This window comes from Branchiostoma belcheri, unplaced genomic scaffold (assembly GCF_001625305.1).
Source record: "Branchiostoma belcheri isolate BF01 breed outbred unplaced genomic scaffold, Haploidv18h27 scaffold2, whole genome shotgun sequence".
NCBI classification, from domain to species: domain Eukaryota; kingdom Metazoa; phylum Chordata; class Leptocardii; order Amphioxiformes; family Branchiostomatidae; genus Branchiostoma; species Branchiostoma belcheri.
This window is the reverse complement of record NW_017803490.1, coordinates 9632949-9649830: the sequence shown is the minus strand read 5'-3', so window position 1 is coordinate 9649830 and position 16882 is coordinate 9632949. Positions and strand designations below refer to the sequence as shown.

Sequence of the window (16882 nt, the reverse complement as noted above, 5' to 3'; positions counted from 1 at the left end):
CAGCCATTGGTCCCCTTGAAACAGCCCCCCCCCCAAAGTATGTGAAAAAGCCCCCCTCCAGGCTATCCCCCTAGAACCAATGTTGATGCCCCTCCAACATGCAGAGCACACGTCCGTAGCGCCCCTCGGCAGTTAACCCCTGACCTTTCAGTGACCCCGCTGACCTTTCCGACGTGGGGTGCCGCTCAATCAGACCCGGGATGGAACATGAGAATGTCACGGCCGGATCACAGGCTATTAAACCTGAGCCCCAGGAGGGCTACACATATCTATACAAAACATTGTACAGAAAAACACTTCAAAACATTGCACAAAACATTGTACAGAAAAAATATCATTCTACACAGAACATCCCACAGAAAACTGTGGAGCCATGTAAACACAGACCAGGTTTAGAGGTGTGATCATCGAAAACCCAACAACATTCGATTTACTTGCGACAAAAAGCATTTTGTTCCTCTCAGTAGACTCTTTGAAATGAACTCAATTTCACATGGCTAAATCTAAATCCTAAAGAATTGTACAGGACCCCAACTTTCACCCCATTTCCCCACGAACTACAGCAAGTGTGGTTGGAGCCCAGAAAACCCAAGCAAGTTCTAACTATATGAGCTAACTTTTGCCCCAACTTTCTAAATCCTAAAGGATATGCAGGACCCCTACTTTTACCCCAAAGTCTGCCCCATTCCCCCACAAACTACAGCAAGTGTGTCTGCCCAGCTTGGCTGTTGGGGTCCCATGTCAGAGCTAAGAATACCCAGAACTACTGCAGTTATTGTGATTGTAGCAGAGTCTAGTCCTGGCTGCATGCTAGCTGCTTTAGCCGGATGTTAGTTTGCATGCCGTAATGAAGCCTCCGTAATGCATGGCAACAGCCTGGTTAAGTCTCCGATCTCCGAACCTATGTCCTCGTTCTTAATGTGAAACATGACACCAGGTAAGTCGTTCGTGACATGACATATCGAGTTACGCAGCGCTGTTTGTGATTGGTTGTTGGACAGACGTTGTGTATTATTGGGACAAGGGGCCTCCAGACTTACTATGATTGTTCTGAAATTAACAACCTGGTTACGGTTGTGCAGTTGCATGCAATGCTGTGGTGCACATTCTAACACCTAGCCAGCTTCACACACACAATTGTAGTGACTCTTAGTCAAGTGTGGTCAGACAATGGTATTATTAAACACTGATAAAAGATATTAGTACATAGTATTTGTAAAAGACACCTATTATCAAACCTTGACCTCCCAGTCAAATGCACATTCCTGTTGCAAAAACACCACCTTGCAGTCAAGCAGGGAACTGCAATCTTTCCAACTTCGTTACACAAAAATTTACTATACTGACATACACATTGTACTAGCAACACAAATTGGTACACTGAGGACCCCTGGCAGGCACAGTGGGAACTGCATCGTGTAGTTACTCAGTGCAAAACCCCGAAAAAAAGGTTTTAAGGCATTTTCGTGACTAAAAGTCAACACCACAACCTGAAATGTGCAAACTGGGACGCTGGGATATATATATATATATATAGTAACCATGGTAACCCACTAACCTTTGCCCTTGCTGTTCCATGTGGTGGCGATCCCCCCTCCATGCCGTTCTTTTTTCTTCTCTCTTCTCCCTGCAGGGATTTGGGAATTCCAACTATGCCGGGATGGTGGGCAACCCTCGCAACTTCTGACAGTTCGTGTCGTCATGACAACGGTCTCCGGGGGCAACCATCTCCACGGCGACCATCCCTCGTAGTCCGGCTTGCCTGCAGAAGCAAGACGAAGATTTTTGCTGTGTGCTTGTGGTTTTTGAAGATGACTTTTTCCAATTTTGGCTCCGTTTTTGTCGGTCAGCATGTTTAGCGCTGCCTTGTACATAACGAACGAGCTTTCTTCATTATTATTATTTCATTATTTTTGCTGTATTTGCTTCATTGCGAGAATTCCTTAATTTTAATGCTACTTAATTTTTGTCATCTTCTTTACATATTAATTCATGGTAGTTGATGTATTAGGGTTTTATCTATGATAAGTATGAATCCACTTAACCACATTTATGCTTTTTAACTGTAGTGAGGTATATTCGTAGTGTCCGTTGCTGTGCTTTTACTCATGTATTTTCCTAGTCACTTTACCGTACCACGGCCAGCCCAAACTAAACTCCAGATGTGGTTCCTCTATTTTTTGTACGCAAGAGCAAAGTGCTCCTAGTGTGGGAGACCTGACCCTACCCATGGCTGACGAATGGCACGCTCCACCCTCTAGAAAACGGACCGATCCAAAGACATTACGGGGGGTCGCAAACATTCCACGTCTGCCCCCCTCCCACATTGTCTGATATGCAAATTTATGCTAATGATGGAAATTGACCGGTGGAAACGTAGGTCCTTTCGAACCGAAACGATTTAATGTCAGCGGACCGGGGGAGCATTCTGGGTAATTGCAAAGCACCATGGGAACATAACGGCCTGGAAACTTGAAGCATGATGGGACAGCGTGGGTCAGAGGTCAGGTTTTTCTCCCACAGGGCATTTAGCGGGCAGCAACTAGTGAGATTCATCCACATTCACCGTCTTAGTTTTGTAATATAAGTAGAAGTCGAGGAAAAGACTGTCTTGTATTGGAGGTCTATATTTTGGAACTTTCGAAGTGAAATGCTTTATATTTCACAGTTTGATGTTGTATTCCAAGCTGTGGATGTGTACCTATGTAAATTTTGATGAATTATGATAATATCTGCTATCGAAGCCTATTTGAACATCTATCAGGTCACCGTGTACAGTTGGTATCTGAGGTTGAGAGGAGACAATAGTTGCTAGCTTGTATGTGGAGTGGCTAGAGATAGACAGTACCACAGAGGCCTCAAGTCACCTGGTAGCAGACTCTGTAGGCTGTGTTCTTCCTGACTTAGACCCTGACCACCCCTCCACTCTCATGATAGTTGGTACAACCCAGTCATAAGAAGTCCGCGGCAGACCGCTCAACTTCCACTCAGGGGATGGTAGTGTGTTTGGTGCAACATCAGTCTCCACAGGTGGCATTTTTACACAACAAATCATTAATTTTAACCCTTCCCCCCTTTTTTTGTTGCGAACGTGGCGCGAACCAGCCACACACAAGAGATGTGTTTTGGGAGGTACCAACTGGTGGAGAGGGGACGGGGGGTGTAAACTATGGTGAAGGCGCGAGGCACGTTAGGTGCCGCGTGGTAGGGAAAGTGCAGAAAGGTGCAGAGAGAAAAAAGAGAAAAGGTTACATGAAAGAAAAAATTGATGCAAAAAACGGCCTCAGCTGCTATTTCAGTGTTGTCATACCCCCATCCCTAAATTCTTAATTAAGAACTTAAAAACAAAAGAGAGTAAAAAATTAGTCTACATGGCCTACTTGGTTTTTTCACTGTACTTGTTGCCCCCCTCCCCCATTTAGAATACCTAGCTACGATTTGACCTTCCATTTTTGACCTTCCATCTTGTTCCATAAGAATTTTATGTGATGTCCATAAAAACAAAACAGTGAGTCAGGAGCCGCCCCCCCCGCAAGAAATGGAACGGCCCATCCGACAAGATTTTTGTGCCCAGAAAACGATAACAAACACCTCAGGAACTTGTTTTGTTTGCAAAAAAAGAACACGAAGATAAAATCCAACGACCATGTTTTGTGACCTCTAGATCTCTCTCCGTCCGACCTTTCCTGTCGGGGGGGCGGCTCCTCACACGACCTTCAATGTTGCCTTCTGGGAATTGCGTTGGGCGCTTCCGTACGTCCGAATTCCGAACACGTGTGTCTGTTGCAGTGACGGAAAGTGCTGGGAGGGTTAAAAACTGACTGTTTCTGAGTTAGTTTCTGAAAACCGCACCACGGATTATGCAACGGCAGCCAGACAGACGTACAAGTAAAACGTTAGACGCAGGCCACAGGGAAAACCGATACGTAGTGAGGCTAGACTGTAGAAGGTAGCATCGCAAAAACGATCTACGGTGCAAAGACCAAAGGATGTACCTTCCAGAGGGGAGAGAGAAATTATGAACTATTTTTGACTTGTGCTGAGTTGTTCGACTTAACTTGATCGGATTCTGTATAACCGACTGGAAGAGGCATAAAGTTTATGAGAGTCAGATACTATCTTTTACTAGAGTTCAGGTCTTTTAAAATATCAGCAAGATTCGATTTCTGTACAGAGGAGACAATGGAATTGTGTCATTTGATTCTGATTGGCGTGTCCATAGTTACTGCGTGGTTTAAAATCAGGAGAAACAGTTTTATTATTCCATCTCTAAAAATAAATTGGGCTGAGTTATGTGGTAGTAATGTTAGGTGTTAGTGAGTATAGTCTGTGTTTAGTGTGTGACGTAGTGTGGTAGAAGTTTTCACACAACCACCCTGCCGGTGCCCCTGGCACACAGCAAAAACAGACGGAAACAAAATCCAAACGTTTTTGCTCCGTTATTAAGATATGAAATAAAAACAACCGTTTCTGAAAAATTGTACACGTTATTATGAGTCGTGCTAAGACGAGTTTTAAGTATTTGTATTTGTAGATGTCCCAAGTCGAAATAAAGCTACAGAAAAAAACGAAACTTTTGTCACAGCGTTTCCCTCATTTGAAGAAAGAAAAGTCCACAGGCTGGTTTCTCTGTCTATCTCCTGTGTTGAAAACAGCTCCCCCTAGCTGCAAAACTGTATCACTGCAGCAGCGGGGGATGGTTTTAAACAGTTTGAACTGGTTTTGCTGTCTGGCAGGGGCACACCTGACCCAGATGTAGCACCTGTGCTAGGTGCCCACCTGTGCTAGGTTCTCACCTGTGCTAGGTACTCGCCTAGCCACCTGTGCTAGGTGCTAACCTGTGCAAGGTGTTCACCTGTGCTGGGTACTTACCTGTGCTAGGTGCTAACCTGTGCTACATGTAGGTGCCTACCTGTGCTAGGTGCTCACCTAGCCACCTATGCTAGGTGTTTACCTGTGCTAGGTGTTTACCTAGCTACCTGTGCTAGGTGCTTACTTGGCCAAAATGTAGCAGGGCTTCACCTGTTGCACCTGCAACATGGGCCCACTTGTTACAAAAGGCTACCCTTAGTCACCTGCCAGGTACGAGTCACCTGTGCAGGTGTTGACAGCTGTGTCGGGTGTTCCAGGACAGTTTTGTAAATACTTGCGGTACATCCTTTACTCTGATTCACTATGGCAATAAGTAACAAACAGTAACTGAATGGACTTATCCTCTGAAGACTGAATAAAAACAACCATGTTTGGTGACGTTTCTCTCCGCCTCAGTCATGTGTGTCGGGTTTTAGCCACACTAGTTCTTGTGTCGCTTTTTTGTGACACTTCTGTTGGTTTTTGCCACACTTGAGGGGGTTGAAAATGTAGCTAAGGCCACGGCAAGTAAATTTTATGGATGATATTCTCCGCAGACTCCAAATCTAATGTGATCTAGTGAAAAAAACAAGATTCCCACATTTTCGAATGTTGACATCATAAACCTTGTTACACACAAATTGATACTTATATTAAGTTAACTGCCAAAAATGACTTGCTGTGGCCTAACTGAGCAAAGCACAGATATGAAGTGATGTGTTCGTATCAGTAGAGACAGTAGAAACACATGAATGCATTGGTATGGAGGAGGAGTGCATGTGTTAGTACAGTAGTGGCATGGTTTGTTCTTGGCAAAATTTCATCACGGCAAGGGTCGTTAGAACTTAGAGCGTATTTTTTGGCGACGCCTTTGGGGCGGAGGCATTTGTGTAAGTACTACGATCGCTTTGAAAGAATTTCAAAAATTGCACGAATGCGTTCCCCAGGGAATTGGTTTGGAGGAAACCTTCGGCCATGTGGTTTTTGGATCAAGCAGGTAACTTACACGGGGTGCCCACGTGCCACCCCTCCAGCTGGCTGGCATGACTAATTACTGGACATTTGTCTTCTCCCCACACGATGGACAGAGAGCACAGCTGTCTTTGGCCAAAGACCATATTCAAACAGGTCACAGAGAAATTATCCGTCCTTTTGGAACCCACAAAAGGTAAAAAAAGTCAAAGGAGTAACAACTTCAGACCAGACATAAAATCCAGTCTCTGGTGGAGGATAGAGTGAAGTGGAGGATGGTTTTCAGTTTGGTTCTAGCTGGAACTCGACCAAAGTAAAGTAAGTAAGTATGTCATCATAAAATCTATATTGCTGGGGAAGAACAGCTGATTCCTCCTATACGTGTATTTGGTATATTGCCCCACACCTCCTCCACCCATCCTGTAAATTTCACTACGTGCATGTCTTTATAACATAGGGAAATATGTTTTTCTGATAATTGTAATGTAGATTGCTAGCTCCACCACATGAAATAATATATATCATTCAGTCGTCGCCTTGGCAATGATTTTTATTGCCTCAGCCTTGTTTAAATTGTAAAAAGTCTACAATTCAGCCATTTAGACTGCCACAGACTTTTAACTTGTATGTTTATGTGAATAATAAACCAGTCATCAATCAGGTCAACAATCAATAGTCTATGGCAGCCTAAATGGCTGAATTGTTGACTTCTTACAATTTAAAGGCATGAGGAATATTAAACATGAGTGAAAGATCACACCAGTACATACATGTAGGATTAACGCGTTAATATCAGCGCTGCAGTTAGTGACTTAGCTAACAGGTGGCGCTGCTGACTGGTTCAAAGAACCCGTACATGATGCGGAGATGTCCCATGATAATGCACGAAGGTTTATTTGTCTATTTCATCATAAAGCGGCTAGGTATGAAGCCTGTGAACGATTGAGTGATAGATGCCGTAGGATATAGCCTCTACCAGGCTTCGGGAGGCGGTTGGAAAGAGTAGAAATCGGCCAAATAGAGAGATAACAAGCCGGGGGAGTTTGTCTGCTGGGAGAGAACATTTTGCAGCAGACAAACTCCCCCGGCATGTTATCTCTCTATTTGGCCGATTTCTACTCTTTCCAACCGCCTCCCGAAGCCTGGTAGAGCCTATGTAGGATAATCTCCAAGCAGATCATACGGTGCCAAGGCAGTATACATTACTTAAAGGAGTGTCCTCTGGCAGGTTCTTACTTGTTTAAGATGTGAGTCGAGCCGCATGTTTTGCCGACTAGGGCAAAGACCCGTAAGGGACTGTCCCATTGAAATGTGTGGAAAACATGTAAGAAGGAAGGTGTGAAAAGTCACGTGCCTGAGTGAAACCGCATCAAAAGCACACATTCATAGGGTCACTCGGCCTCTGAACTGTCCATTTTGTTGATATAAAAAAAATCCTATACTGCTAAAAACATCTAAACCCTAGCACAAACTTTCAGAAGTGACCTCTGACCTCTATCACCAGCTGATGATAGCATGGAAACTCAGGACTTCTTTTCTGGCCTGGACACACCAAACATGGCACAAACTTCTTTTTTTTTTACATCATCAAATGCAAATAACCCTTACCTATAACATCCAGCTCCAAAAAAGCAACAGATCCCAACATTAAGACATTTTACACTGTTTTTGTACATGAGGTATATAATCCTGGCATTTGCCCACTAGCCATTCTCTATCTACAACGGATGATTTGATTGGCTGAATATAACGGCGCCATCTTTGATTCTCTCATTGTCGTCTGCAAGTGAAAAACTAGTGACGCAGCAGTTTCAAAACGTCACTTAGCCTCGAAAATAACAGTTAAAACTGTAGCAACTATAGTGTTATAGCGCTAGAAAGACGTCTAAGCGGATAATACCATCCATGAATCCAAGGTTTCCGTTTGGAAGGGCACCGACGTGCACTTGACCGATGGAAAAACGTCTCGTTATGGAGGGATATGGAAACTTCTGACGGGAGAGAATATTCCGTTTCGCTGGGGCTAACGGGTAAATGTTCTAGCTTAAAAATTCATCTCTACTCCTTTTTTGCTTTGGGATTTTCATGTTCATTTTCTGATACGACTTTATTGCCGTTGTAACTTTGTGGGTAGCAGGCGCAGATTTTAGTCAAGTAAGTCATGCTGCCCCGACGGCTGACTAAGCTATGGGAGAGAGTGAGAGTGAGTGAGAAGTCAAAAGGTATAGACAGACGTGACCCCAGCCAGAAACTACGAAATGATGGATTGTGTTTGGTAGTGGGAAAGTCTTCAAATTTAAGTGAATATCGTTAATTGATTACACTTATAAGTAAAGTTGAAGCTGAGTCATAAAGTCTTTAACGACGTTATGGCGGAAGTGGGCGGGGCGATGTGATCGGTTTATTGAGGGTCTGTATGGGGGGTTACGAATTACGCTAAATTTTCGCCGCCTACGTTAAAGTTTCAGAGCTGATTACGACTTTACGCTTTTTAGTTAGTGTTCTATTACGAATTACGTTGATTTTGGGGGAGGCTGCCTACGGATTACGAAGACTATAAAGGCCTGATTACGCCTTACGAAAAACGGCATGCAGGCCCCTTTTAATATGACCAGCTGCAAATCAAAATTTGCATCTGTGTAAACAACTTGCAATAAGTCAAAGGTTGACGGCCGCAGAGAAGCTGTGAATCCAACACGAAAAAGGAAGGCATCACATGCTGATGGAAGCAGACAACATACACGAGACCTACAATACAGCAAAGGAAGACAGAGACACGGACATTGTCACCCTGGCCGGAAGGAGAGAAGGCCTTTCTGAAGCAGCAAACAAGCAGATGTACCTTGAGCCCTCTCCTGGTACATTGAGAGTACACACCGATTTGACGTGCTCTCCTAGAGACATTTCCAGCTTCGATCAAGTGCAAGGTACCAAGAGTTAAATACCTAGAGAGACAACTGACTCTAAACTGAACCATGCGGAAATGAACACCAAGAGACCACGTCTAGCGATATAGTAGACGTAATACAAGGACAACAACAACAAACAAACAAACAACAACAAGCACGAAGCCTGAGCTGAGAGCAAGGTAAGATTTGTTCGTTCTTTAGTAGGAAAACTTGTCATTCCTAAGGCTACTAGTATGTATTTAACGCCAACATCGCCTGTCTGTTCGGTGGTCTGTAGTTCAGTGTGTCTCCTGATAGGATGAGCGAAAGTTCCTGCAGTTATAAACTATAACCGTGAACTGACTGAGTTCACATGCTGTCGTCTGATTCTGACGTCATGACACGGGGGAGGGGTAGTTTTGGCGCGTTGTCAATGAGCCTATTACAGTTTTGCCCACTGGGCAAAGCACAGGTCACAATCATGCAATACATACACATGCATATACAAACGTCTCGAGTACTTCCTCCCACCCATAATTGTAGGAGGCTGTATTATCGGTTTATATATCGAACTTGTTTATTGCAAATTCATGCCCGAGGGCATACAGACATTGACAAGAAGGATGTGGTGATATAAGACTATTTGCTAACATGAACTTCTACGTGTACGATATACTTATCGAACCTACTATCTATATATCGAAGGCTGTAATGAAGATAAATTGCTCTATTCTATATTTTTCTATCCAACTATTCAAGTATCCAGAGAGAGGAAATTTTGACGTAACAGATAAGACGCCTCTATCGCTATCATACAAAGTACAACCTACTGTAAAATGTACCTTATCTTCTACTTTACGCAAACTACAAAATTGGCGGATTCTTTGCTTTAGAGGAATGCGGCTATGACTATGTCTTCCTGATTCAATTTGCAATGGTTTAACTCAGTTGTGTCGTGGCGGGTTGAACTGACTCTTGGGTCTGATTTCAAACATTAGGCAATTATAATCTGTTAGTATGAAGTACTATAAGGAGCTATTGTGTGAATGTCTGACGTTTTGCAGACACGTAGTTTGGAACATGCTTGACTTTATCTCTAGTTTATGTATTACTTATTAGTTTCGGATGGAAGTGTTCAGGTTAATATTGAGGTCTGTGTAGGAGTGCCTGTAAAACACGGTGCTTTCCTTGCGATTGCAGGAAATGCGTGCTGGACATTCCTGACACACTTACACATATATAACAGTACGGATATGCGAAGTACTGACTTTAGTATGGGCACGCTTGCCTCCAACTTTCCAACCTTTTCCAACGGAAACATTTGTATTCAGGATTCCAACACAGATAGGAGTGTCCATTAGCCACCGGCCGTACTATCTGCTTGGAGATTAGGTTCTGAAGACGTGCGGACCATCCAGAACCGTATTTAGCAAGTCAGTCTCGTCTCTTGAGTTATTCTTATCAAAAAGGCAGTCTGTTTTTGTAAGTACATGAATCAATATAGAACGGTACTTTGTGAATTTAATGTGTTAGTAATATATACGTATATACAAGACGTGTCGTTTCTGCCAACTAAACTAAGCGAACTAAGTACTGAATACCCAATCATTCGGAAAATTCTTTTAGGTGTAAGTCCTTATTTTACAGTTCTGAGCTTCTGAGAGTTCCTCGTATTTCTGTCCTTTAGTCTTGAGTTCAATTTTCAATTTCAATTTTATTAAGAATAGTCAACATAGCAGGGGTAAATAGTACTCCTGAATTGTGTGGACTTTTACATGTTATTAAGTATAAAAAACGCACATAAGTATAAGAGTTGCGATACTTTAGCTAGAAGAAGTTTGCCCCCCCCCCATCCTTGCTCCACTCAATGTAAAATGCATGTCATGAAGCCAGCGCGTCGTTCACAATGCCGCGGCGCAATTTACACGAAGCTCCCCTCATCCCTGCACTCCTGTATCCCATCCCTGAGCGCTTCCCGCCATAAAACCGCTTCTCACAGCAGCCGGGGGCAGAGGTCAGCCTCCGGGGGGTCAGGGGTCAGGTTTAGCGTCGCTTGTCGGGTCGTCAGAGGCGGTTTGGTGAGGAGTTGGGGCTTTGAAGGCAACTTTGGAAGCAATTATCTCGGCTCGAGCGGCCAATCAAGCAACACGCCGCGTCGGGGCGGGCCGCGGGAGGGCAGTTCTGGGGAGCACGTCATCTGGCGTCTGCAAAATTTATTTTATTTATTTATTTATTTATTTCCGTCATTCTTATACAGAGTGGTCGATTAAGTGATTGCACTTCTTTTCAATGGTGCCCTGTTTTACACAACAAAACACAACAGTCACATACTAACAGTAAAATATGGATACAATAAATAATGGAGGAGATTTAAAAGGCTGAGGTAGAAGTATTGGGGTGACTCGGCGTAGGTCCGTTCCACTCTATGCAGGGCATACGGGTGGTGCCCATCTCCATTTCTGTAGTCCTTGGGCCACACAGTTGTGCAAGTGTTGTGTTTTTGGCTAAGCAATGAAAGCAATATGTGCACCATTTTTTTTTAAAGTCTTCGGTATCGAACTCACGACCTACCGAAAATGCAAGGCGAGTACTCTATCCACTGGGCCATCGCACCGGTATAAACCAGGATGACCCGGCCACGGTGTGCTTGGCTGATGACACGAGGCCGCTTTGCATTCTACCACACACCCGGAAAAAGCCCCATTGAACTCGGTAGGAAATGATAGGAAATTGGTACTTTTACATTTTACCACGATGTGGTGAACTGTGGAACTGTCCTTGGTGTTGAAATGTGAGTTAGGAAAGACGTAATGTACTGTACGAATCAGAACCATTTCTACTAACTGCACGGAAAAGCTACATGCTTCAACTCGGGTAGGAAATGAGCGCTTTACATTTTACCACGTTGTACTGAACATTGGACCTGTCCTTGGTGCTGAAATCTGAGTTAGGAAACACATAATAATGTACAGTACGAATCAGAGCCAGCGCATCTCATCGGCTCAGACGCGCGACTTAACGGAAACATTATGGGAACATTCCGGCCTCTCAGCAGCTGCGCGAGTCCGCCTCTTCACGCCTTCCCCTGGCAACTACAGGATCAACCCGCACATTAGCCTTGAACTTACTAGAGCTGCCGAAAGCACGTCTATAGAACGTGCTGCACCTATGTGAAACCCGTAATGTAATGTGCATATCACTTCGGCAGAAAGTCTCATATAAGGTCTCGTATTCGCGTATGTATACATGTTAGTTACCACGTTGTACTAAACTGTGGGCCTTGGTGCTGAAATGTAAGTTAAGAAACACATAATGTACTGTACGAATCAGAACCATTGTACCAATGCAGCATAGGAAAACACGAATAGCCACGCGAATGCCGAGAAGAAGGTCTCATTTCACTCTGTGCAGAGCATAGGGGTGGTGCTCATCTACGTTTCTGTAGCCCTTGGGCCACACAGTTGTGCAGTCACTACAGCAGGGGGCTAGTCCACTGGTTGTGATGTGTGTCTAACTCCCACACTCTTTCTCAAATGCTGAGTGCTAAGCAGAGAAAGAAGTGTGTGCCATTTTTAAAGTCTTTGGTATGACTCGGCTGGGGTTTGAACTCACGGTTACAAAGCGAGCATTCTATTGCCCCTGGGAGATTATTCGTAACAACTTTGCTCAGTGCAACCTGCACATTAGCCTTGAACCCACTAGAGTTGCCGGCCAGGGGAGCGTCGGTAAATATCCACATAATACTGTCCCCCCGGGGATTATTCTTGACAAATCTGCTGAGTGCAAGGCCAGGAGACCACTTCTAGGCACTCAGAGCTGACTTCGGGTTACTTGGAATAGCATCTCTTGAAGTGTGACTAATGCTGACTTGGCGAGAATCAACTGCATAGCGGGAGCTCGAACTAAGTACGTATGTCTACTCTCCAAGCAGAGGTTTGGGTTTGGGGGTATTTTTGGAGTCTTTTTAGGCTTTTTTTAATCGGGGTTTCTCTTTTGCACTGGATTTTTTCTTCAGCCAACCCAATTTTTTTACCCAACCCATTACAAAATTCCAGTGCAAAAGAGAAACCCCGATAAAAAAAACTACAAACACGCCAAAAAAAGCCCCAAACCTCTGCTTGGAGAATACGTATGTCGACAGAACGTACTGCGCCCGTAATGCATTGTGCTCAGCACTTTGGCACACGTATCATGAATTAAGGTCGTAATCGCGTATTTAAGGATTACATTTTGGATTACGAGTAGGATTTGTCGACTTGGTTTGTTATTATCTACTTTCGTTAGCTACACTTCTTTATTATGTTTATCAGTGTTACTAATTTCTGTACCCGTGTTATGTTATCTATGTATTTTGGTTTTACATTTTGTATCGTTTTTTCGTTCCCCCCCCCCCCGGAAATCAGCAAAAGCTTAGCCTCTACCAGGCTTGGGGAGGCGGCTGGAAAAAGTAGAAATCGGCCAAATAGAGAGATAAGCATGCCAAGGGAGTTTGTCAATTGGGAGTGCGGCGTAATGTTATCTCAACGGACAAACTCCCTCGGCATGCTTATCTCTCTATTTGGCCAATTTTTACTCTTTCCAGCCGCCTCCCCAAGCCTGGTAGAGGCTAGCAAAAGATAGCTGTAGGGCCAAGCCAGTTGTCTTAATATTGAATAAATAAATAAAGGGTGACATCGTCTACAAACGTTGTGTCGAAAAAAGATATCGTCTGCATTCTGAAGCAACCTTGACCGTGAAAAGATGCGGTTTTCGCGCAGGCGCAGTGCGCTCTGCCTGCGTGCTAGATCAGACCGGAAACGGCTCCTGTCACGTGACCGGCGTGCGCGGGAAGATAAGCGTCTGTATCTTGTCCCTGACATTGATTTCTTCACGCCGCTGAAAGCCGGGAGAAAAAAGATCGATCGACAAGTGGGAATGGAGCATCTCCGCTCCGCGCCTAATTTGGGAGTGAATGGAACGATCTGTTAAATCATCAGCGCGCGCAGAGTGGCAATATCCGCCCCGTGAAACATCGCTTCCTGTAACTTAGCCTCCGTAACAGGCTTATAGAACTGGGGGTTAAAAAGTAAGAAAGAAAGAGTAGAAATCGGCCAAATAGAGAGATGACATGCCGAGGAAGAAAGCGGTAAACTGTACTCTCTAGCGGTCCAACTCCCCCGGCATCTTATCTCTCTATTTGGCCAATTTCTATTCTTTCTATCCGCCTCCCGAAGCCTGGTAGAGGCTACCGAAGGGCGGTTATACCGGCTATACAGATACAGATACAGATAAAACGTTCCCGCCACAGATATCTCCCCCGCCGCGGCACGAAAACAGCGTAACGGCACGTTCTGGGCGGTAATGTGGTTGTAACGCCCGCCGACGCGATTTTACGTTGTCTCAGGTATGTTGGAAACCCCTCAAGTAGAGTGGAACTTGTTGCCACCAAGCACAGTTGGGGCATCATCACTAGAAAGCAACTCCTGCAATTAGATGTGCAGAGATTGAGTGTAACAAGTCGTTCGGCGTGATATAGCTAGCTGCCGCCGCGCCGCGTGCCTGCGAAGCTGGTGTGTTATGCCGAAGGGCGGTTATACCGGTTAAACCAATACAGATACAGATGCAGATTCAGATATAACGTTCTTGCCACAGAGATCTCCCCCGGCGCAGCATCAGCAGAACCACAGAAACCATCGTAACGGCACGTTCTGCCGGCGTAATGTGGTTGTAACGCCCGCCGACGCGATTTGGGTCGCCGCTTTATCTGTGGCACCGACAAAAGCGCCGGCTTTTACTGCAGAAAGCAGCCGCTTTGTTGGCCTGGGGATGATACAAGATGGATGTCTTATTCGGGTAGACGGAAGACAGCTTAGCGTGCAGAAGCAGAGGTTTAGGTTTTGGCGTATTTGTAACGCGTTTTCGTCGTTTTTATCGGTCTTTTTTGGACCACTATCTTTTCCCCTCTGGTGGTTCGATACAGTCTTGTCAATTTGATACTGCGCTATCGATTCGATACTGTCTTTTACCCACTGAAACATCGGCTGAGATTACAGAGGTCTGTCATTCTACATGCATGCAACAGGTTCGCTACGTATACATGGGCATCATGGTTAAACATAGGCTATAACGGTCTTAAAGGCCCTCTATGGCGGGACTAAGGACCCTGAGGTACAACTGCTGTGGAACTGTAACGTTTATAACGTCATAAGGATCTCCATGCCTCTATGGCGGAACAAAGGACCCTTTAAGGTACAACAGGTGGTCCCTGTGGGACTATAACGTCCTAAGGACCATATGTGCTGGACTAAGGACCCTTTAAGGTACAACAGGTGGTCCCTGTGGGACTGTAACGTCCTAAGGACCATATGTGCGGGACTAAGGACCCTCTATGGTACTACAGGTGTCCCCTGTGGGACTGTAACGTCCTAAGGACCATATGTGCTGGACTAAGGACCCTCTAAGGTACAACAGGTGTCCCCTGTGGGACTGTAACGTCCTTAGTACCATATGTGCGGGACTAAGGACCCTCTATGGTACAACGGGTGGTCCCTGTGGGACTGTAACTTCCTAAGGACCATATGTGCTGGACTAAGGACCCTCTATGGTACAACGGGTGGTCCCTGTGGGACTGTAACGTCCTAAGGACCATATGTGCTGGACTAAGGACCCTCTATGGTACTACAGGTGGTCCCTGTGGGACTATAACGTCCTAAGGACCATATGTGCTGGACTAAGGACCCTCTAAAGTACAACAGGTGATCTGCTGTGGGACTTTAACGTGTATAACGTCCTAAAGACCCACTGTGGCGGGACTAACGACCCTCTAAAGTACGACAGGTAGTCATTTTGGGACTATAACGTCCTTAGTACCCTCTAAGGTACTACAGGTGATCCCCTTTGGGAAAACGACCCTCCGGAAGGAAGAGATCAATGCTAACGGCCCTACAGCAGCAGTAAGGCCCGCATTCATCACAAGCAGTAGTACACGCTATGGTACACCTGTAACGTCCTAAGGACCATATGTGCTGGACTAAGGACCCTCTATGGTACAACAGGTGGTACTCTTTGGTACCCTGTGGGAAAATGACCCACCGGAAAGAAGAGATCAATGCTAGTGGCCTGTACAGCATCAGTAAGGACCGCCATCCATCACAAGCAGTAGTACACGCTATGGTACACCTGTAACATCCTAAGGACCATATGTGCGGGACTAAAGACCCTCTAAGGTACCACAGGTCATCCCCTGTGGGAAAATGTCCCACCGGAAAGAAGAGATCAATGCTGACGGCCCGTACAGCAGGAGTAAGGACCGCCATCCATCACAAGCCGAGGCAAGATGTTTCCGATATCGCGGTGTCGATAACTTCAACCGGCGGTAAATAAGCGGCTCACGGCCCGCTTTCATGTCCTAACCACCCGCCGATACTGCCGTGATTTTGTTGCGCATTGTTCCGTATCCCTGTCGTCGTTCTCTGCATCATGTTGAGCCAAATCCTTGCGCGGACGTCATCTATAAAAATTACTTGGTGTGGCCTTTAATACCCCGAGTCATGGCCGGACTCCGTAAACCCGCGGAAAGCTTTGATGTCGTATTTCAATAGTGTCAAGCCATATACAGTGCATGATCCTGCCAAATACATGGCTCCGACACAACTTGGGGGTTTCCGATATACCCGAGACAAGGGGTGGGAGGGGTTTAGTCGTGATGTGGGAGACTAAACCTATCCTAACCCCAATCGTAAGTCTAACCAGAACAAAGATCCCAACTCTACCACTAACCCTTACCCTACCCCCAACCTTAACCCTTACTCTCACCTTAACGCTAATACCAACCCTAACCCTAACCCTAACCCCAAACGCCTGACCTCTCACGTATGTGGCAGCTCAAGGATTTGGCTCAACCCCGGCGGAAAGCTTTGATGTTCCGCGCGTGTCGTATTTCAATAAACCGCCCGTTAGGTCTCATTTCGGCCCAGGAAAACAGACACGGACGCTGCTGGCGTAAACGTCATCGATTCATTAGCGGAACCCCGGCTAGCTGCTTCGGGTAGTTCCTGCAGTTCATTAACTGCAACGAAATACACACATATATCCACCTGTGTTTATTACCATCGTAAGCTATTCTCCGTGAATAGTTTCATCAGGTTGGTACGACACTGAGTGAAGAAACTCTTTTTACACGACCAAGTCTT

The 16882-nt window shown here is 45.2% G+C and overlaps 1 protein-coding gene across 12 annotated transcripts in view; it reads left to right on the top strand.

Moving 5' to 3' along the window:
• Nucleotides 1-5250, top strand: part of LOC109468848 (RNA-binding protein Musashi homolog 2-like) — a 137015-nt gene extending 131765 nt beyond the window's left edge. For all 12 annotated transcript variants that reach the window (XM_019767201.1, XM_019767200.1, XM_019767198.1 and 9 more), the window contains one exon: nt 1634-5250. In XM_019767201.1, coding sequence (XP_019622760.1) covers nt 1634-1687 — 54 coding nt within the window. In that variant the 3' untranslated portion in view covers nt 1688-5250. The remainder of the gene's footprint in view (nt 1-1633) is intronic.
• Nucleotides 5251-16882: the final 11632 nt, after the last annotated feature.